Source organism: Anguilla anguilla, chromosome 2 (genome assembly GCF_013347855.1).
Source record: "Anguilla anguilla isolate fAngAng1 chromosome 2, fAngAng1.pri, whole genome shotgun sequence".
Lineage (NCBI taxonomy): Eukaryota > Metazoa > Chordata > Actinopteri > Anguilliformes > Anguillidae > Anguilla > Anguilla anguilla.
In genome coordinates, this window is record NC_049202.1 from 71,657,213 (window position 1) to 71,678,734 (window position 21,522).

At 46.4% G+C, this 21,522-nt stretch overlaps 1 protein-coding gene across 3 annotated transcripts; it reads left to right on the plus strand.

Moving 5' to 3' along the window:
• The first annotated feature begins 200 nt into the window (after positions 1–200).
• On the plus strand, positions 201–19,159 carry LOC118219638 (rho GDP-dissociation inhibitor 1-like). 3 transcript variants are annotated; one of them, XM_035402970.1, is made up of 6 exons: positions 201–403; positions 13,923–14,112; positions 15,978–16,061; positions 17,515–17,591; positions 18,152–18,215; positions 18,743–19,158. In XM_035402970.1, exons 2-6 carry the CDS (start codon positions 13,926–13,928, stop codon positions 18,940–18,942), a joined length of 612 nt encoding a protein of 203 aa, XP_035258861.1. In that variant the 5' UTR covers positions 201–403; positions 13,923–13,925; the 3' UTR covers positions 18,943–19,158. The 3 variants fall into 3 exon arrangements, with proteins under 3 accessions (XP_035258861.1, XP_035258863.1, XP_035258862.1); XM_035402972.1 differs by lacking the exon at positions 201–403 and adding an exon at positions 696–974 and having other exon boundaries at positions 18,743–19,159; XM_035402971.1 differs by lacking the exon at positions 201–403 and adding an exon at positions 10,615–10,758 and having other exon boundaries at positions 18,743–19,159.
• Positions 19,160–21,522: the final 2,363 nt, after the last annotated feature.

Here is a 21,522-nt window from a genome sequence, read left to right on the forward strand (position 1 = left end):
GGACAAAACCTGTATAATGAAAGACCAGAATGGGTTCAAATTAAGACTGTGCCAGAATGAAAAGTTATAAAAAAGGTTTTTTATTTATTTAAAAAAATAAATAATTTATTGCTATGTCTAGCACGCCTTTGAGTAATCCCTGTACAGTAGTCAGGTGCCAACACAAGCAGGATGTTGAATGTGGCGGACAGACTTTCTGGCTGTGTGTGAAACCTTCCCAAGAGCGCTAATACGCGCCAGCCCTCCTCAATCCAACGTAGCCGCGAGCTGCACTAGCCCCGGAAGTGTGTCGTACGGGCGGCTCCGCTCCCTGAACGCCATACTTTGCCCGGTGGAGTGGAGCAGCAGAAACGCAGACGGAGCATCCGGTAAACCAACGGCAAAACGGCAAAGACCAGCTCAGGTAGTCAACTGCCTGCCGAAACAACTCTGGCCATATATTCTGTGCCTTTGTGAATTATCTTGCAAGCCACATTGTTATGGTGTTGACCTCCTTTTTTGTATTTAGTTGGCTAAGTGGCTAGATGACTGTTTTGGCTGTATGACTTCATCCCAGTTTGACTGCTAGCAAGCTATGCCAATGCTGCTCTTATATTTCAACTCAAGCTGTGTTCATCTTGCCGTTTTTTACAATAAAGTTGCAGATAGTGTCGGTGTAGTATATGGTGTGTCAGCGCTAGCTAGTCTGCTGTCTCCTGTCTTGGTGCAGTTGGCTGGTTAGATAGTTAGCTAACTAACTAGCCATGTTAGTTCCTATGCACTTTTTATTGAGCTAAGATATGTAGCTAATTGTTTAGTAGATTGGATTCTAGCCAAGTTTATAGCGGCTGTCTGACTGGTTCGATATTTAGCTAGCTAGCTTTCGTAGTTGCAGTTAGCTTGCTAGCTACGACTTCTGCACGCTAACGATAAATTACTTGCTGTCTAATTGCATATGCATTGAAGTTGACTCAGAGTTGAAACCAAAACGACAGGTACCGTTCAATGCATGCTTTGGGGATTGGTTTTTATTGAGCTATAAGTTGTACTTGTAACACCCGACATTATGAGAACCCGGCCGTGCTGTCTAGCTAGCAAGCAGTAGCTAAGTTATAACAGTGAATCTGATTTTGATGCTGCATGGAAATACCGCATTGGAAAAAAAATGTTCAGTTTAAACCGCTGCTTGTATGTGCAACTTCAATAAGTTTTCAATCCAAACATTATCATAACTATGTTGGAATATCCGCCGACCACCAGATTTTGATTAAGCATCATATCGATAGCTTGCTAACGTTAGTGTGGTTGAGGATGATCTCTGGGTAGCATAGTTTTCTTGGCTTCTTCCTGTAAGGATATAATTAATCAGCAGGAATAACGTTAAGTCGCATTTCAAGTTGAATTGATCCAAAAATGGACGTGTCTTATGGCCAACCCGGGGCCTTATTTCTGTCTAGAAATAAGCAGCAAGTCTAGATAAATGAAACGGTTTTTTTCTTCGGTCGAGATAGAGGACTTGGTAGCAAAAAAAAAAAACTTGTGGCTGCAATGCAGGGTTTTTGCTCAAATTTCACTGACCGAAGAAGCAGACTTATCACATGTCAAGAGGGGATGTGATAACTCGTTATTTCATATTAAATGGCACCAGGAGCAGAACATGTGGGATTTAAAGCCAACTGTAGATTCAGTAACAGAAACCAAATTATCAGTAGCTATAAATGTAGGCTAATGTCCGCCATGACGGCAGCGGATAGTGCGTGAAAAGGATGATTGATGCTGGCCAGAATCTGAAACTATTTCTTTTTCCTTCTCTGGGGGTAATGGTGGCGTCAGAAGGTCTGACGTGCCTTCTAACTTGAGGCTTTAGTTCTGAATCGACACTGCATATGTACTACTTTTTTAAAGAAAGGACACGTCCTTAATTCGGTTTGATCACACACTAATCTGCAATCGTCCTCTTCTCATTCTACATGCGTTCCGGTTGAATACTTTGTGCTTAAGTAATGCTGTGACCAAGTTCTAAATGTGGTGTTGTATTGTTGCTATTAGAAGTATTAATAACCTCTGATGAACAACCTGTCTCTTTGACCTGCCTTGGTATATATTGCTTTGCTGACTGACATTCTTGGCGACCCATATAGATACAGATAGAGCTATTGGATCTGGCATGGAGCAATAACCATATGATCTTTTCTAATTTGATTTTTTTTTTTTTAAAGTTCATTTGGACTCCAGTCCACTGTCTAGATTGGTGCACTGCATTGCACTGACCCACATCAGTCCCTACTGCAGTCCGTGTGCTGGGACTGCCTGCAGATCGACATGCCGCTACATGCGCTACAGGGCTGCAGTGTTTGAGCATGTTTTGCCGTGCACTTCTTTGCGCTGTAGGGCACACATACATATGCACGGTCACTTGACAGCAGGCCATAGATTTGCTGGATCCAGCTGTGCGGCGTGGTAAATTCCTTGTATTTTTAATGAGATGCCCGTTGTGGAAAAAGGAAGACGGTGTCTTCAGGAATCGCAGCTGAGACGGCCGATTCACTTACTGATGTTCTTGACCTAGAAAGGCTTGCCTGTAGTACAGCAGGTGTCAGGCTTCCGTTCTAGTTGTTGGTGGAGAAAAATGCAAGAAAATCCAGCATATTACAATACATCACCAAGAGGAATACAAGGGTTATATATGAGTAATTGCCGTGTTGTGCAAAAGTGTTGCTGCTGTTGTTTTGTTAAGTGGAACAGCTGCCGAGACATTAATTATTGTTTGAACCTCGGTCCTTTCCTTGCAGTTGGTCTCTGGGCTGATTGTGTATTTGTATTTTGGGATACTGAAGCCACGTGCACAGGTTTACAGAAAGCCTGTGGGGACATCTCATCTTCCCAGCCGTGAAGCGGTGTGGAACTTGCACATTCCATGACCTGGATACGTGGATAAGGCCAGCTCTGTCCTTTATCGGATCCAGGGAAGTTGCTTAATATGTTTTGGACATTATCCAGGGTGAAAATGAGATGCCGCTTGCACACGGAAGAGGTTGCCCGAACCTTGGGAAGAGTCAGACATCTAGGTGACTGAGCTCTTTGGCCCCTTATCAGCGGCAGTGAAACGGTTAAGACATGCACTGCCCCATTAAAGTAACTTTATTATGTGCTGCCCAGATGGTGAAAATCTGTTTGGCTAATTATACAGGCATCACAACACCATAAATCCTTTAGTTAAGATGGGTGCCGCCCAGACGCATCCAACACTCTATGGCTATGTATGGAAAAAAGTAGACCTACTTATTTAACTAAAATGTTTGTTGCTATTGTTAAAGCATGATCACTTTATAGCCATGTAGTTATGAAACGCTAGTTCAGCTGCAGCTTTGACCGCAAGGCCGACTGCATTGTTTGCATTGCATACACCAGTGTGTTTACGTTTGCATAGATGCTATAGCGAAGTCTTCTTCCAAGATTTCAAAGCAGGTTACATGAGAAATTAACTATCTAGCTGCTTGAATATCTATTGTAAGAAATAAAATTATCTAAAAAATTTTTTTTTTTTTTTTTTAAATTCTGGAAATGAATGAGATTTTGTGATTTACTGTTGCCATTTAACTATAATTGAATTATGTATAAATAGAACATCCTACCTAACTACCAGCTGGAGGTGGGTAACATTGCCTAGAGTTCTTGTCTGTGAACTGCTAATTAGAAAGTATGGGATGAGGTTAATATGTATTCAGCTGATGTCTGCTATTTAGAAGATATTCCAACTTGACGTCTTTCTGTAATTAATTGACCAGCTTAAAAGGGCTTGAAAGTTTCACAGTTGATTCAGCAGAAGTCAAAAGACAGTAAAAGGATTATACCATTAAAACTCAAGGTGGTTTTTTTCCCCCGGTAAATTGATTAGACATTCTGCTGGCTGCTTTCAAGTGGTGCTCACATAGCATGCTTTCATGCGGAAGTGTGTGTTTCATACACGTAATCTGTAGTTAGCCTGTTCAGGCAGAAAGCCAAAGTCATTTTTTCAGTTAAGAAAAGATGAGACTGAAAGATTCCAAGCTCAATACAGGTAGCTAGGTTTGTGCCAGCATTAAAAAAAAAAGGTTAAACTACGCGGTCGTTCCCTGCACTTGGAACTGTACTTCCCTCTAGGGTTTTCAACAAAACTTGTTCCTGGTTTTGGTTATACACTTTGTTGTACGTCGCTCTGGATAAAAGCGTCTGCCAAATGCCGGTAATGTAATGTAAGGTTGTCTTTGGCTTTCACCATGTAATCCTCTGTGTACCTCGGAATGAACCACTGGCATATCTCCTCTTCTGGATATCTGGATATGATCCTGTTGCCTAAATGGGGATCTGAGCCTCCTGTTCCACTCTGCCGTGGTGTTAGATCAGCTGCACCTCGGGTGAACCAGTGACTGAATTCTAAACTGATTTTCCCCTGAGCCCAGGGGCAGCAAGTGCGAGTGAGCGGATTTATTAGTTAAAAGACCCGAGTCTGAAAGCGTCTTCAGTGCTCACGCCTAGTCCGGTGAGCGTAATCGCTTCAGTGATGTTGCATCCGTATGTGCTCATCTGAGGATGTCGTTAGCCAGGTCTGTTGCCATCGCTCTCATCAGTCAGACGAATGCATCTGTGTTTCTGCTGCATCGTACGTTGGATGAGCCTATCTGCCAAACTGCTGTCCTTTATGGTTCATGCTAGAAATACCAGGCCAGCATTTTACCTATATTCCAGATCCACACATTCAGGTGTATTGGTGTCTCAAAGGGCCACAGTGTTCCTCCATTAGCCTGATGAACAGCAGTGCAGATGTGGTTAGCTGTTTAATTTATTCATAAACAAACATGATGTTGTAGGTAGGATTAGCAATGCCCCCGGCAGTAGAATAGGGACTCACTTGGTTGAAACAGATTGTCTGAGTGTCGGTCTGTGGCCGACTGCAGTATTCCCATAACAGACCATAGAATTATCTCTTTTATAGGAAAATGTTCTCTTGCTGAGTAACGCACGTAATATCCTCCACTTTATGATGGGCTGCTTAGAGGTATAATGTTTAAAAGGGTATAACAGTATTCTACTGTTGATACTCAAACAATAACCATTATCTTCGTGTGGGTATAATAAATAAAAAACTTGTGTGTGTGTGTGTGTGGGGGGGGGGGGGGGGGGGGGGGGGGGGGGGGGGGGGGGGGGGGGGGGTGTGTCCGCATATTGAAATATTTGTCACTACATGATTAAACCATGGTTATCAATTGTAACTTGTCCATCAAGCTGTCTAAGCCATCAGTCTGTCAGCTTCGCTGTCTGTGACCAGAGAAAGTGCGTCCGCTTCGCTCCTCCCGGTTTGGTGGTGGCTGCTGTTCCCAGAATGACCGCCCAATCGCTGTCCTCCCCGGGCTTCTGAGGCCCGGGCTTCCGTTCGATTTTACTGGCGCGATCCGGCGAGAGAAGGTTCTAGAAGGTGAAGTGAAGATGAATAAAATGGAGCGAACGTCAGGACGAGGTCAGCAGAGCTGCAGCACAGCGGCCGAACCTGTCTTCCGCAGATGCCCTGGTGCCCAAGATGCACTCTGTCATACATACATACACACATGCCTCTCCAGATCTCCAGGAAATATTGAGACCTTCTGCACTTTGTGTGCCACCTCTTTCTCCCCAGGGTCTTGACTGGAAACGAGACTATCGTTGGACACACCGCTGCCTTCTTTCTGGTGGCCTTTTTGCGTTACATCTGATCCGTACCGTACCAGTTAGGTGAGGAGCACCAGCCCTGCGGTGGGGTAGATTGACTGTCCAATTGCCACAGAGCACGGTGAAGTGAAGCATTTCTCGATACTTCAGGCTGACGCAGGCAAGATTCCAGTTTCGCTTCTGAAGTAGGGCTTCTGTCATGAATGCTGAATTCACTATTGGCAGAGCATAAACTGTACTCGGGCCTTTTTTTTAGGCTTTAAAAAAAAAAAAAAAAAAATCGCTCTAGTTGCTATTATAGGTGCCCCTGTTTCCAAGGGAAGCAGACAAATGGAATTTGGACCCAGGGCCAGAGTCCAGTGCGGAGCTGAACGGGCTTGGTCAGCTTTCAGCTGTGGTCTCCGCACTTCTGATTCACTGTGGCTTTTCCTTGGGGGTTTATCCCACAGGATTTCTCTCGGGGTTGTTTCCTGCACCTTCTATTCCCGGTGGAGCCCTTCTCCCAGGCTCCTGCTGCTCTTAGGAACTTCAGTCCAGCTCCCTGCATTGTGGCCCACTGTGGTGTCTTCATGGGCTTATCTGTGATGTCATAGACGGGTTCCTCCATTGTTGGGTATAAAAACGAAGCTTAAGAGCTGTATTCAATGCCGTGTCATTATCATTCAGGGTTTTTTTCTTTTTGATAATGACCATTGAAAGGGTCAGTGGTTTTGGATGGTTTCATTGGATTCATGGATTCATTAATACAAAAAGACTCTGGATGTAGACTGCTGAAATTAAAAGTCAGTGTGGATGATAAAAAAAAACATTTCCGGGTTAATATTTGCTTGGGTATCATTTGGCCACATGTGCAAAAAAGAATTTATTAGAATGTATAAACACACACTCCTGGTGGCTGTATTGCATTCTTTCTGACAAGAGAGGACTCCTGTCCACTGCATCACTCGTGTGTACAAGACTTAAAAAAAATTTTTTTTGCAAAATGATGCAAATTTGGTTTGTGGAGCGCACCCCTTCATTAGAGATATAGTATTGACAGCCTGTGAAATCCTATGTTCTCCTAATGATTCTACTGCTGCCTAAAAATGTTAATGAGACCGACACTGGCGACACTGGCCTGGTGAGGAGGAGGAGGAGCAGCTATTGTGCTCAGTGGCAGTAGAGTCCTCAGTCTTGCTTTAGAGTCAGTACTGTAATTACACGAGGATGTATAATCTCGGCTCCTCTCGCTCCCCCGTCTTCTAACCTCCCTGTAATTAACAGCTAATTGCTGCTCAGACACGTCAGCGCTCCCTTTCTGTTGAAGTATTCACAGAGGAACTCTTCCCCGTGTGAAGAATCCCTCTGAGCCGTGTCAGGAGGTGGGACGGAGAGCCAAAGATGCGGGGAGAGGGTGGGGGGGGGTAGGGGGGGTTAGGCCCAAAAAAAACCTTTCTGCCATTGTGGTCTTTCTTTGACTGAAATTTAAATTGGGTAAATGAAAATGGATCTGGGGTCATTTCCACAGGAAATGGACTGAGGCTGCCGGGCCTGTTTCTCTAAATCCCTTTCATTTTTAGGATACATTTTCCTTTCCTATCTGTAAAGACTGAAAACTGGTGCTGGAGCCACAGATACCGAAAAAATATTGAGAAATAAATGATGAATGATCGTCCAAAAAGGCCGGCTTTTACCGAGGCATCGTTTTCAGATGTCTGTATCTCTGGGGAAAAATAGGGATAAGAATTTCATTATTTTTGTGAGATTACAAAGGGTAACCAAATTAAGTCATTCATACCTTAACCACAAGTCATCTGTGCAAAATAATGGTTTCAAACATATACTGGTGACACATCTTCAACAGAAGAAAATCACAGGCGAGCATATTTTCAACACTAATATCTGAAGTGCTTTAGCTTAGACATCTTGAAACAACTTAACATAAGAAAAGGCTGCTGCTTGTGCCTTTTCAGTTCTGGCCATACTGAAAAGCAGGCTACATAGTTAGCAGTAGGCTTTAGGCATTAAGTTATGAACGCATCATTTCACACAGACAGTTAACTGAAACGATCATTGTCAGGTCGATTGTGTGTTAAGCAGGCTTGTGTAGTCTCCTGGCCTATCTGGTTGTAAGTTGTAGCGGACAAAAGTTACACTAAAATATTTTATGGCATCGGAAGTTATAATGATGATAAAATGATGCAGTTTCTGCCCTCTATCTGCACGCACAGCATTTTCTGTAGACGTGAAGCTCATCTGTGGCGTATAGTCGTGAAGTGTCTACCCCTGTGCTGGTGTCCAAAGAGTGCTGAATCAAGACAAGGCTCATAATCAGGATTAAGAATGAATAGGTTTTAACCATGAAGGAATTCCATCAGGAATGACGACCTGGTCCACATGTGAACATATGCCTTTTCATTCTTAAAGATTTTCTTTTTAAAATCTAGTTTTTGATATGTACTACATTCATATTTGGGACAATATTGCACTCATTTTGTGTTCTTTGCGTTGTGTGTAGTCATTATAAATGAACTCATTCTTATTTTGTTCGTGTCCTTACGTACAATCAGATAAAAGTGTTAAGCCCCCCAGCCTGGCAGCCATTTAGGTACTATGGACCTCTGTATCTGTTAAACTATGCATGATACCATATCTAAAAGTCAATACACGAAGACTTCCCGGATGGATGCATGTGGAAAATTGGAAACACAAGCCTGTAAAACACTTTAAGTGGCAGCAGTAAATGTGTATGTAGCGGTGGAGGGGAGGGTACACGTGAGCTGTTTTTTGCAGTTGCAATGTTTGCGTGCCACGTTTTTGAAGTGCTCCTGAAGGGTGCGTTTGCCCCCCTGTTTGTCGGACTGTGTCACTCACTGCGCGTTCACAGAATGTAGCTTTTGTGCTTTTCATTCCCCGGTACTGCATTTAGTCCCGCCGAGGAACCTTTTCTCTCTCTCCACAGGCCAGCCCGTTCCATTTCTTTGTTTCTGGTGGATGACTAGGCACTTTTTTATTGGCCATGACTTGTCTATTAAACCTGTGAGAAGAAAAAAAAAAAAAACAGCTTTTCACTTGAATTTTTTTTTAAAAAGTTCCACCAATTATGTGACTAACACAACTATGCAAATAATTTTAGCATCCATTCCGCAGAGAATGTCCGTGTGTTTAATTTGTTTTGCACAGCCGCTAGTTCTCGGTTTACGGTATGTTTATCCTGACAGCCTGACCATCATGGCGGAGAAAACCTGTCTTCTGGCAGGGTTGCCTGCCACTCGGGTTTGAATTGGTCAGGTTATGTGCACGGTCTAATTAATTACAAATGCTCTGCACTTATGTATGCAAAGAACAATACTTTTATTAATCGAAGAATATGCCTTTCTCTCCCTCCCCACCCCCCAAGCCCGTGTGCGTTTGTAGAGTTCTGTCAGGTAGCTTTAAAATGATCGTTATCGATTGGCGTTCTTGTCCAGCGAGAGAGTCACGAGAGGAGAAGGATGTCGGGCACCTGGCAGACGGCAGACGGGCGAGCTCTGTCAGCGTCTCCATCTTGCGAGCGTGTGTTCGTTCAGTTTGAGAACCCGCGCTGTAGTAGTCTCTCCCAAGGGGTTGGGTTTTAGTGGAAGTTGCTGAAATGGAAAAGGGAGTGCGTTGGGTTGTTGGGCTGTTGATTGATTTAGTGCAGAAAGGCCCGTGGCTCCTGGGGGGGGGGGGCTTGGGGTCCACTGGTCTCTGTTTAGGCAGGCCTCCTCCATGGCCTCTGGATTTGGGGAATTCCAGCGATGGCCCACGTTCTCAGCGTCCTGTTCAGACAGGTCTTGAGAGGGCTTAAAATATTTTAACACCCTCGCCATAGGGGTATTACTGTGCTCTTCTTCTCTCGCCCACTTTCCTTCTTCCAGATTTTCTGTCTCTTAGCATCACTAAATCAAACCCAGGGCTGCCCTACCAGCGGCTGTGCCAGCATGTCGGCCAGGTACGAACGAGGCTCTAAAAATGACATCAAGGCATAACATCCTCAATAACTCAATTCAGATGAGATTGTTGAAATATTAAAGTTTTTATCCCTTAAACAAATATTATTCTAAAGTGTTTAACACCATCCTTACAAAATTAATTTTATATATGAATATAAGGGTATATGAATAAGTTGAGAACTAAAAATATTTTTTAAAAATGTATAGTTCTGATGAACTCATGAGTTCTAACAACTAGCCTGCACTGAGGTAGAGGAGGATTTTGAACGAAGAGCAGTATGAATACAAAAAAGGGCAAGTTTAAACCTTTAAATTTAGGCTATTTGTTAAGCAGCTATGTGCTAAATTTCAGTTTACAGGGCGACATAGCTCAGGAGGTAAGACTGATTGTCTGGCAGTCGGAGGGTTGCCGGTTCAAACCCCACTCTGGGCATGTCGAAGTGTCCTTGAGCAAGACACCTAACCCCTAACCCCTAACTGCTCTGGCGAATGAGAGGCATCAATTGTAAAGCGCTATATAAATGCAGTCCATTTACCATTTACCATTAGTCTAATATATTTCATATAATTTATATATGCTTCAATAATTTTCATTCAAATTGTGAAAAAAATTAATTTTGGGATTTTATATAAATGGTTTTGGAAAGCTTTGGAAAATGTACAGAATGTGTTTTTGGGCAATGATAAAAAGTATTTAAGCGTTGCTTTATGACATAGTAACTTTATGAAATATTACCCCTGGTTTGGAAGCGAGATCCAAATACGTTCTGACAGCGAATTCCGCAGTGTGAGAGCCTGAGTGGGAAATATCGCATCGCCCCTTGTCTTGTAACTGGTGTTTACACGCACAGCGAAGGCTCTGTTGTCGAGGACCGCAGGTTCAGCTCGTGATGCGTGACCACACTCTCAAACGCAGACGGGGGCCAGGACACGCACTGTCCAGAGTCTGTAACGTCTAGCAAATAAATGCAGACCTGGGCGAATGAGATGCACACACGATACGGCGTTTCTCCGTGATCAACCAACTGTCACGCGAGCATCGTAATTTCCTTCTTTATGACGGGTAGTGGGAGCACGGAAACGGCATCATTAAGTTGTAATCACTGCTAATAATTCCTGCTTTTTGTGATGCATTATAAAGGTGAGTTGCGATGATCAGTAACACAGTAAGGGATGTGCGTTCTTATGGTCCATTCTATGCACTTTCTGCCCCTTGTTCTGGACTCCTGCTTAATTTGAAATGCGCAGAACTCTTTTCTTACCCAGTTTATTAATTTTTTTTTCCTCAGAGAAGTGATTTGGAGTAACAATGTTTACAGTGCACAATTAAGGGTTTAATAAGGAAGGGAACTGAATTTAAACTGATTATAGTTTCTTTTTTTTTAAAAAGGCAGATGGGGGAAGCTTAAATTATGTTAGAAATGTAGCACAGTTCAGTGTGTCCACCGTGCCTCTATGAGAGTGCTTCAGGGTATTCCTGTTTAATAAATCTGTGTGCTCACGCCACACAAATGGCATTCAGTCATTTTATTAAAGAATGTGACCCTGTGTTGTACAGATAACCCCAACCCCTTCATTCTTGGCTGGTAACCGTTCATACTGCTGCGTTTTAACTTAAGGGCTTGTGTTTGAAAGTGAATAAGAGGTCTAATTAGGATGTGAATAATTTCCCAATCCAGTCTTGTAATGAACTCCTGCTAGACTGGCTTGTCAGCAAACCCCCGTTGCAGAGCTGGAAGGTTTATTTAATGAGGGCAATGCTAGTGAGCTCGAGATCTCTGCTGGCACAGAAGAGAAGGGCACACAAGGAAGTCACATGATGAACGTGTGAACAATTCGGCTTTAATTTTCATTCCAGTCCAGTAGTGGATCTTTGGATAATAGCTTATCCATAATTTACCGCGCAAAAAAACTCTTTGTTTTAAGTCTCTAAAAAATCCCCTTTCTTTGCAGAACTTCCTCTCTTTGTTACTTCAACAAAATCGCGACACGTGTTTTCCTGGAATGTGTCTGCGGGTAAAAGAAGTGTGCGTACATGCGTCTGCAAGTCCGCGTGTGCATGCAGCCCGTTATAGCGTTAATGGCTACTGGCCATCGCAATTTAAGACGCTCCCATATTTGGAAATACGCAGCGCACACACCCTGTGGAATTAGCGTTAATTGTAAGTGGGACAAATGTCGAAACCACTCCATCTCATTAATTGGCTTTGCTTGAGGGATTTTTTTAAAATGAAAAATCTGCAGTTCACAAAGCTTGCCGTTAGATTAATGGAGATTTAATACTGAACTCTGCCCTGTCGTAAGACTCAAAAATCAGCCCCGTTTCGCTTAAACAGTGAGGCTCCTGCCAACGTTCGCTCCTCTCTACACTGCAGCGCTAATGATCAAATGCCAGGCAGGAGAAAAATTAATAAAGGAAAACACTGAGTACGATTTCTCTATTAAAAAAAACGAAAACAAAAGGGCTGAATGTTTTGGGCAGACTTGAACTGTGGCGCAACAGGAGATTTAAGGAGCGCTCGCTGTCGAAGTGCAGACCATGTCAGGCCAGGATGATCTGTTCCTTCGTTTGGCGTAAACACAGCCCTTCCTGCTTTTGTAAAAAGAAAAACCTCTCAACGCCGTCGCGATTGAGATCATTTTCCAGTGCTTTTGTTCTGGCTGTGGATCCTGGATTTTTCCAGATACTATTTCCCCATGTTTTCCTAGTCATGTGTATTTATTTAGTTTTATCTGGGGTGCAGCCGTATTCAGAGTGTTGTACAGTTGATACCTTGCATATGTTCTTTTCCCACATTTTGCACTTGTTTGAAGAACGCAGATGCTGTTTTGTCTCTAAAAATATATTTAATGGCAGTGACTCCAGCCATTCAAGAAGCTGTCTGAAGTACTGACCTCAAATTGACTGAACGTTCATATCTCCCTCTTCATTTGTAATTGTTTTTTATTTTACCTTCCGTTACAGCAAAATATTAACTAAATATCCAATAGCAATTGCACAAAAGGTAGTGTACAAGTAATAACACAAAAAGACAATGTTAGCGGTGAGAAATCTGTTCTGCTTCCTGTGTTTAATGTGATTCCCTTCATGACGTGGGCCTTGCTTTACGACTGTGCAGAATATTGAAACTCTTTAGCGTCTTTGAATTTTGAGCAGCATCTCGCGCTCGCGGTTAAATTATTACCAAGGGAGGGGAAAAGAAAGCACAGCCTGAACGAGTGTGAGGAACGATGGTGCTGTGGCAGGGCAGTGGAGTGGTGCTGATTAAGATGAAAGGCCCTCATTCAGACCCTCCCCCTGCACTTGTCCCAGTGCAGGACAACGCTGCCTTGTCTCTCCTGACCCCAGTAACTGACTGTGGGGCCATTACTGCCCGTGAGGGGGAGGAGCACCTGTGGGGGGGGGGGGGGGGGGGGGGGGGGGGGGGGGGGGAGAGCCGTGACAGAACAGGGTCTCAAGTGTGTCCCCTCGCTTGCTGGCCCACGTCAGGTGTAGTCTCCAAACTGAATTATTCTCGGGGGCCATGAGGATATTTTTTTTGTTCCAATCTCGTAGGAATGTTTAGTCCCCCCCACCCCCCCCCCCCCCCCCCCCTTGGAATTTAAGTTAACTTGTAGACACTGCTCTTAAAATGTGTTTGACAACCAGTTTATGTCTGCATAGCTTATTTGGCTGGGTTCACCATACGGAAAAGTTTTTTTTTTTTTTTTAAGCACAGAAAGTGTTTGGCAGTTGAAAAATGTACTTCTCGTGTCTCTCCATAACTCAGTGTAGTGTAGTATGTGTGTGAATTGTAAACACAGATGTGTTTGGAAGGAGAGGGCTGGTACTGTATGAGTTGTTTTTTCCCCGCTACTGGGCACTCCCTCGTGTCATATCTGTTCCTTCACAACCGCAGTCGTTGTTCCTTCTCAGCCCCTGTTGTCACCAGGCCTTGTGTTTGCTGGAGCTCAGCGCTCTCTGTTTGTTTTACTAGCCGTGCGGTCGTCCCAGCCAGAGGGCTACCGTTGTCCCCTTGAACAGAGTACCTTCCTATCCTGAACTGCTTCAGTGACATATTCCTGCTGAAAATACTGGGTAATATCCACATGCTGCGGTAATGCCTGGGTCCTGGAAGCCGCAGGGCAAATGGCCTGTGTAAATAGAGTGCTCGTAAGAAATGTAATGGGGCGTGACTTGCTCTGGGTAAGCCTGATTGTGGGAACCTGATTGGTGGTGTGAGCCTCCTCTCCAAGCTCCCTTTCCAAAACCGGCGTCCGTTTGTTTGCCCCCCCCCCCCCCCCCCCCCACCCCCCCCCTCACAGAAAATGGCTGAACAGGAGCCCACCCCGGAGCAGCTGGCAGCCATCGCGGCTGAGAACGAGGAGGAGGAGAAGGTGAACTACCGGCCCCCGGCCCAGAAGTCCCTGCAGGAGATCCAGGAGCTGGACAAGAACGACGAGAGCCTCCGGAAGTACAAGGAGGCCCTGCTCGGGGCCGCCCCGGTCGCCGCAGGTGTGTGGACGCCGCGCCGCTCTGCTCTGCTCTGCTCCACTCCGCTCTGCTCTGCTCCGCTCTGCTCTGCTCTGCTCTGCTCTGCTCCGCTCTGCTCTGCGCCGCTCTGCTCTGCGCCGCTCTGCTCTGCTCTGCTCTGCTCTGCTCTGCTCTGCTCTTCCTTCACGTTTGTCCTCACGCCTGAGGCAACGCTGCTGTGGGCCAGAAAGACTGTGTGTCTTCTGTGCCTGAGGGAGAGGGTGAGGGTGAGGGTGAAGGAGAGGGTGAGGGTGAGAGTGAAGGAGAGGGTGAGGGTAAAGGAGAGGGTGAGGGAGAGGGAGAGGGTGAGAGTGAAGGAGAGGGTGAGGGTAAAGGAGAGGGTGAGGGTGAGAGTGAAGGAGAGGGTGAGGGTAAAGGAGAGGGAGAGGGAGAGGGTGAAGGAGAGGGAGAGGGTGAGGGTGAAGGAGAGGGAGAGGGTGAGGGTGAAGGAGAGGGTGTGGGTAAAGAAGAGGGTGTGGGTGAGGGAGAGGGTGAGGGTAAAGGAGAGGGTGAGGGTGAAGGAGAGGGAGAGGGTGTGGGTGAGGGAGAGGGTGAGGGTAAAGGAGAGGTTGAGGGTGAAGGAGAGGGAGAGGGTTTGGGTGAGGGAGAGGGTGAGGGTAAAGGAGAGGGTGAGGGTGAGGGTGAAGGAGAGGGAGAGGGTGAGGGTGAAGGAGAGGGTGTGGGTGAAGGAGAAGGGAGAGGATGAGGGTGAAGGAGAGGGTGAGGGTGAAGGGGTATTTGTTTAACAGCCTGCTCATCATCGCTCTTTCTGGAGTGGTGCTGGTGCTCTTAAGGGTGTGTCTTTAAGTTGTACGAAGGAAACCGCGGAAAACTAAATCGCGGCCTGATATATCGGCATTTACAAAGATAATAAACAATCCGGGGTGATCCAAACTGGTTCATACCACAGCCTCTGGACTCCTAACGGCTTTGTAAAACTAGTTTATTAATAATAAAGTGTGTAGCTCTTACACCTTACTGAAGGGTACGAAGCAGATTTCTCCTCAAACGGGATTCTGTGCTGCTCAGCGGAGCCCTGCCGAGTTTGACATTTTAAATGTGCTCGCAAGGTTAGCGCTGGTTATGCTGGTCTCTCCAGCTCTAGGCCGGGAGTAAAGGCTGAATAGCAGGCCAGTGGTATCCGGTGTTTACTTGTCTGTGCAGGGTCCGTATTGCACGATTAGCTCTATGCCTGGCCATTGGGCCTTGGTGCCTGGTGAGTTATCCGTGTGCACGCTCCTCATTCCCCCTGCATGGTTAGCGCCCTGCCAAGCTGCCCTGAGTGATGATGATGGTGATGATGATGATGATGGTGGTGATGATGGTGATGGTGATGATGATGATGATGATGATGATGATGGTGTTGATGATGGTGGTGATGATGGTGATGATGATGATGATGGTGATGATAATGGTGATGATGATGGTGGTGATGATGATGATGATGATGGTGATGATGATGATGATGATGATGGTGGTGATGATGGTGATGATGATGGTGGTGATGATGATGATGATGATGATGGTGGTGATGATGGTGGTGATGATGATGGTGATGATGATGGTGGTGATGATGATGGTGATGATGGTGGTGATGATGGTGGTGGTGATGATGGTGGTGATGAGGATGATGGTGGTGATGATGATGATGGTGGTGATGATGATGATGGTGATGATGGTGGTGATGATGATGATGATGGTGGTGATGATGATGGTGATGATGGTGGTGATGGTGATGATGGTGGTGATGATGATGGTGGTGATGATGATGGTGATGATGCACTTTTTTTTTTTTTTAACGAGCGGCGGCTGTGTCGCTGACGCCGTTTTAACCGCCCCCCTTTCAGACCCCGCCGCCCCGAACGTGGTGGTGACGCGCCTGACCCTGCTGTGCGAGACTGCCCCGGGCCCCCTGGTCCTGGACCTGACGGGTGAGTGAGGCGACGGGCGGGGCGCCGCGGGAGGAAGGAGGGCTTTAGACCCCAAACGGGAGGCGGAAATAGAGAACGCGTACGCGTCTGTCGGTCGTACGTGAGGCCCGTGGAACGGCTACGGCGAGCTCTACGGCCGGCGTTCCTGCAAGGCCACCTCACCTGCGTTCAGCTCGCTGGCAGGGAATCCTGACTCATACAGAGTGATGATCCAGGAATCCCGGCCTGTTCCAGTAAGGCATTATATATCAGCACAGGCCCCCTTTTCTTACAGAAACCTCAATTCTGTTGATCAAATGCAACTTCAGCAGGCTCCCGTAGACTTGACCCATACGGATAAAATAGCTGGCGGAGGAAGGATAATCATCACAATAAAAGGCACAGTTGGAAGATAAATACATGACCGTATTGTGCTTGTTCATTTAAGTACGATAATCCATCCGTTTTGTCCCAAGTCTCACATATTTGTGTGCCAGTGCATGTGGGGCTAATTCATTAAACTCCAGATGCTCAGGGAAACCTAGGCTTTCTGCCACAGATTAGCTGTAGAAAAAATCAGCTGAGCAACGGATGCATTCAGCCGTTCTGCTTCTGCTCCGTCTGCCCTCTTGTGGCCAGTATTGGAATGACAGGCACTGTCTTGAATTCACTAAGGCTCAAGGCATCTTGCCATAGTAACTTTCTCGGTGGTAGTATGGGGTTACAGAAGAAATCATAGGACAGATGGACCGACGACAACGTCGCTTTTTCATATGTCAGTGGACTAATTTGCCTAATCTTCACGGGACTTTAGACTGCGGTGGAAACGCAGACAACAATGGGCTGAAGGAACCTTTTAGTTCCTTGAAAAGTAGTTCCTGGGACTAAAAGTTCCGGGTACTTTTGGTGGAAACGCGGCTTTTGTAGAAAGTGACTCTAGCAAACTTAGTAAATTACACGGTCACAGGCAGCATGGTGGCATGCTGATTTACATGTAAATCAGGCTGTGTAAATTGCCTTATCGCATGCACCTTTCAGATGGTTGAAGTTGCATCACAATTCAAATGTAATAGTCGCATTTACATTAAGCAAAAAAATTCAAATTCACAATTCCAAGATTTTTCCTAAATATATCATTTACAAAATATGATGTCTGCGTTTGTCTTATTTTCTCAGTTGATCTCCACTTGTAGCCAGCAAAGCAGCTTAACAGAGTGAGTTGTGTCACGCTTTCATTTTCAGTGTATGTTGCTGTCTTTTTCTTACAAGGAAACATTAGTCACATTTAGTCTACATTGGTCTGAAGGCTGCAGGTTCCAAACTGAGCTCAGTTGTGACAGCAGAATGATGCAGGTCTCTCTCTTGCACTATGCTAAGGATGAAAACCAGGACATTTGGCTGTGCGGGCCAGTTTGTTCTCCGGGGTATTGACTTCATTTGATCCTTTGTGTGCATCTCTCCCCTTCTCAAATAGGAGATCTGGACTCTTTCAAAAAGAACCCTTTTGTGCTGAAGGAAGGAGTGGAGTATAGGATAAAGATCAGCTTCAAGGTGCGGGTGGCAGCCGTCTGCTTGTCTTTGCCAGGTGTTGTGTTGTGTTGAAGTTAACGCTAATACAGAAACGTACTTTCTGAAATGTTTGGGGTTTGCTCCTGGTGGGCCACCCTGATGTGTCCTTAATATTCAAATGCATATAAAGCAACTGCACAGTTCATTTGTTTTCTTCCTGAACTGCTTCTAGAAGAGTCTCGGCCTGTTGTCAGACAGGACGCTTATTCATTTCTGCAGTCCTTTGTGTGTGTGTGTGTACGTGTGTGTGTATATGTGTATGTGTGTGCGTGTGCGCATGTTCATACGTGCGAGCATTTGTGCATGCCTGCTTGCCGATGCTGTAAGTGGCTGTTTGCAGCAGAGGGTTCCGGAAGCGTCTGTTGGTCTGAAGCCACAGGCACACACGCACACACGCACACACACATGCACATGCACACACACACGCACGCACACACACACACGCACGCACACACACACACACACAGACGCACACACGCACACACTCACACACACGCGTGTGGCGGTCTTGAGCAGCACTGATGGGTGATCTGCATTCGCAGGTGAACAAAGAGATCGTCTCAGGACTGAAGTATGTCCAGCAGACCTTCAGGAAAGGAATAAGGAGTAAGTTTCCTCCCTTCCTTCCATCTTCCTCGCTAGGGTGTGCTGCACACGCATCCGACACAGCCCCGCAGTCCCCCAGACACACAACCTCCATATTTAACTACTGTGTGGCCTCCATTACTGCCATGTCACTAAGAGTTTTTAATGATTTAACTCAAGATATGGCCGTCAGCAAACCGATTGTGATTTTGGGGAGGGGAGGGGGGGGGGATACTACAAGGAGTGAAGGTGGCGCATGGACTTGTTGACATGTTCCATAAGTATATTTTCAACTGTTGATGAGTAGATCGATATCTGCGGACTCGCCTGTCACTCCCTGCTCTGTAATATCGAGCTGTGCTGCTTTCTCATTGGTCACATTCAGTGAAATGTGAATGAGAGACAGATGGTGTTTTTTTTTTTTTGGTCGATCGGGAGTCAATTTTTTAATTTTTTTTTTTCTTCTCCCGCTTGCTGTGCTTCTAACAGTGATTATTTCTCCTCCTCCTCCTCCTCCTCCCCCCCCCCCCCCCCCCCCCCCCCGTCAGTTGACAAAACCGATTACATGGTGGGCAGTTACGGCCCGCGGGAAACTGAGTATGACTTCCTGACCACGCTAGAGGAGGCGCCCAAGGGCATGCTCGCCCGGGGCACCTACACCATCAAGTCCAAGTTCACCGACGACGACAAGCACGACCACCTCTCCTGGGAGTGGGACCTCAACATCAAGAAAGACTGGACAGACTGAAATGCCTTCAGAAGTAGCATCATTCCCACATTTCTTTCTTAATAGCATTTATTCCTCCCCTCCTCCCTGCCCTCGTCACCCCTTCCCATCCACTGCTTAACGTCTGGTGGCGTCAAAGGCTTCATCTACCCGTCCAGCTTCCCCCGGTTATTCTGCTCCACACACACACACACACACTCACACAGACACACGCGCGCACACACACACACTCACACACACTCACAGTCACACACACACACACACTCACACTCACACACACACACACAGACACATATACACCCGCACACACACACAGACACACAGTCACAGACATACACACACACACAGACACACACGCGCACACACACACTCACACACACAGACACATATACACACACACACACTTGCACACACACACACAGACACACAGTCACACACACACACACACACACACACACACAGACGCACACACACACACTCACACACACTCACACATACACCCTCCCCATCCAGTCACACTCTTTACACTACTGTACTGTACCCATCTTTGACCCGCCCTGTATTGTTTGTGCTGCTTGAAGGGATAGCGCCTTCTCCATCCCCGAAACCCCAGCGTCCCTCCTCTCCTCCTCTCTTCTCCCCTCCTCCACGGCGTCTTCCACAGCCCAGAAATACGCGAGTGGGGAAAAAAAAACAAAAAAAATGTACGATCCTTTTTTTTTTTTTTTTTTTTTTTTTTTTTTTTTGCATATTTCTTTCAACATAACTACTCAAGTAGGTAAAATCAGGCAAAATTATTTTCACTTATTGTCAATATTTTGGCATGGCTGTTATTAATCAATCTCCATGATTGTTATTCTTGTTATGATGTTTTCCATCATCTCCCTGACCCCCAACCCACCCCCACCCCCACCCCCCCCACCACCACCACCACCACCACCACCTTTCCCTTCTCATCTCTTCTCTAACACATTCCTTTTTCCCCTCCCTACATGTTTTTTTTTTTTTTTTTTTTTCAAACCGAAGTCTGCCTTGTGAAGTGTGCATGTGAATGAAACCCAGAGCTGCTGTGTGTCAGCTGCTCCTCCCCCTGATTCTCGCTCGGGCGTTCCTCTGCGGTCCTGGGCCAGGCGGACGCCGAAATGGAAACTAAAACGAAATTGGAGCGCGAGCTCCTTCCGCCTTACCCCCCCCCCCCCTCCCGAGCGGTCGAAACGGGGACAGACGTAGACAGGAGTTGGAGATCAGTGTGGAAGCGCAAGGGGTTGAAAGGTCTTTACGCAGCTACGCAGTTCCTTTTGGGGTTTTGGGAAAGACTGTTGCTGGCGGCGAGGTCAGTCGGTGTGCCGGCTGATGTCTGTGAGTTCTGTCGGAGCCTGTCGGAGGTGCCGGGCTGAGGCCCTTCGTCTCCCCGTGCAGCTCTCTCTGGCTGGGAGAGGACCGCTCGGCCTCTGCCGTTTCCTGAACACGACCGCCCCCCCCCCCCCCCCCCCCCCCTTGCGAACCGGAGAGGAGCCCGTATGTCACTTTCAGCCGAGCCAGACGATTGGTCAGTAGCGATTTATTTGTCCCGGTGGTTCGTTTCCTGCAGCTTTGTGGCCTTAGCGGTGACCCCTGTTGTAAAAACAGGTGATAATGTAATGTTCATTTTTGCCTTAAATGTGCATGTGTGCCCCCCCCTCCCCATCCCCCCCCCCCCCCGCCCGCCCGCCCGCCCGCCCGCCCTCCCTGGTGGTATTAAGGCCCCTCAGCCTCTGTTATTTTGGGTAAGGAGACCTGCTTGGTACTGGAGAATGTATACTGACTAAATCGCCATCTGCTGCTGTAGACTACCACGGTGATTCACTTGATTACAGTCACAAATTAGTAGTGCGTCCCAATTAATGGCTTTCTGCCCTGCAACATTCCAAAAGAAAATTCAATCTTGTTTATTAAGCGAAGTTTTAGTTTGCTGATGCTTGCAGAACTGACTGATCAGTTTGAGTAGGCGTGCTTACTCAAATCCAAGCAGGCGTGTGTCGGAATCCTAACCTATCACCAGTTAGGACTTATTTGAATTAACGGAAATGACTGCTCGAGATCAGCTGCTTCAGCCCTGCGAGTGACGGTCATCATAAATGTCTGCGTCCCTCACATTCTAACATTTCCAGTTAAAAAACGCAGATGTGTGAACTGTGGGTGGATATTTGGCCGTCACTGATAATTTTCTTCTTGTTCAATGAAGAAGAAGTTGCTCGGCTGTCCCTTGATCACATTACTTGGACACATTTAGTAAATGTATGTATGTATGTATGTATGTATGGGGGCATCTGCAGTTTGGATCCAGTTGGTCTTGCTGGGGGACCATTCATTTGCCAGTGCCTGATTGGAAGATTGGTGAACTAAAGGTGATTGGTTCAGCTGGCCGGAGCTGCTTCATTGTTCCCCGTGGAACTGTCAGTTGGGGCCCTCCCTTCTCCTTTACTTTCCAGTTTACTTTCCTTTTCCTGGACTGTACATCCAGGCCAGTGCCTGCTGAGGACAGGGACCAGTCAGTCCTCCTAAGACTTGCAGCTGTGTAACCCCCCCGCCCCCCCCACCCCCCCACCCCCCGCCCGCCCC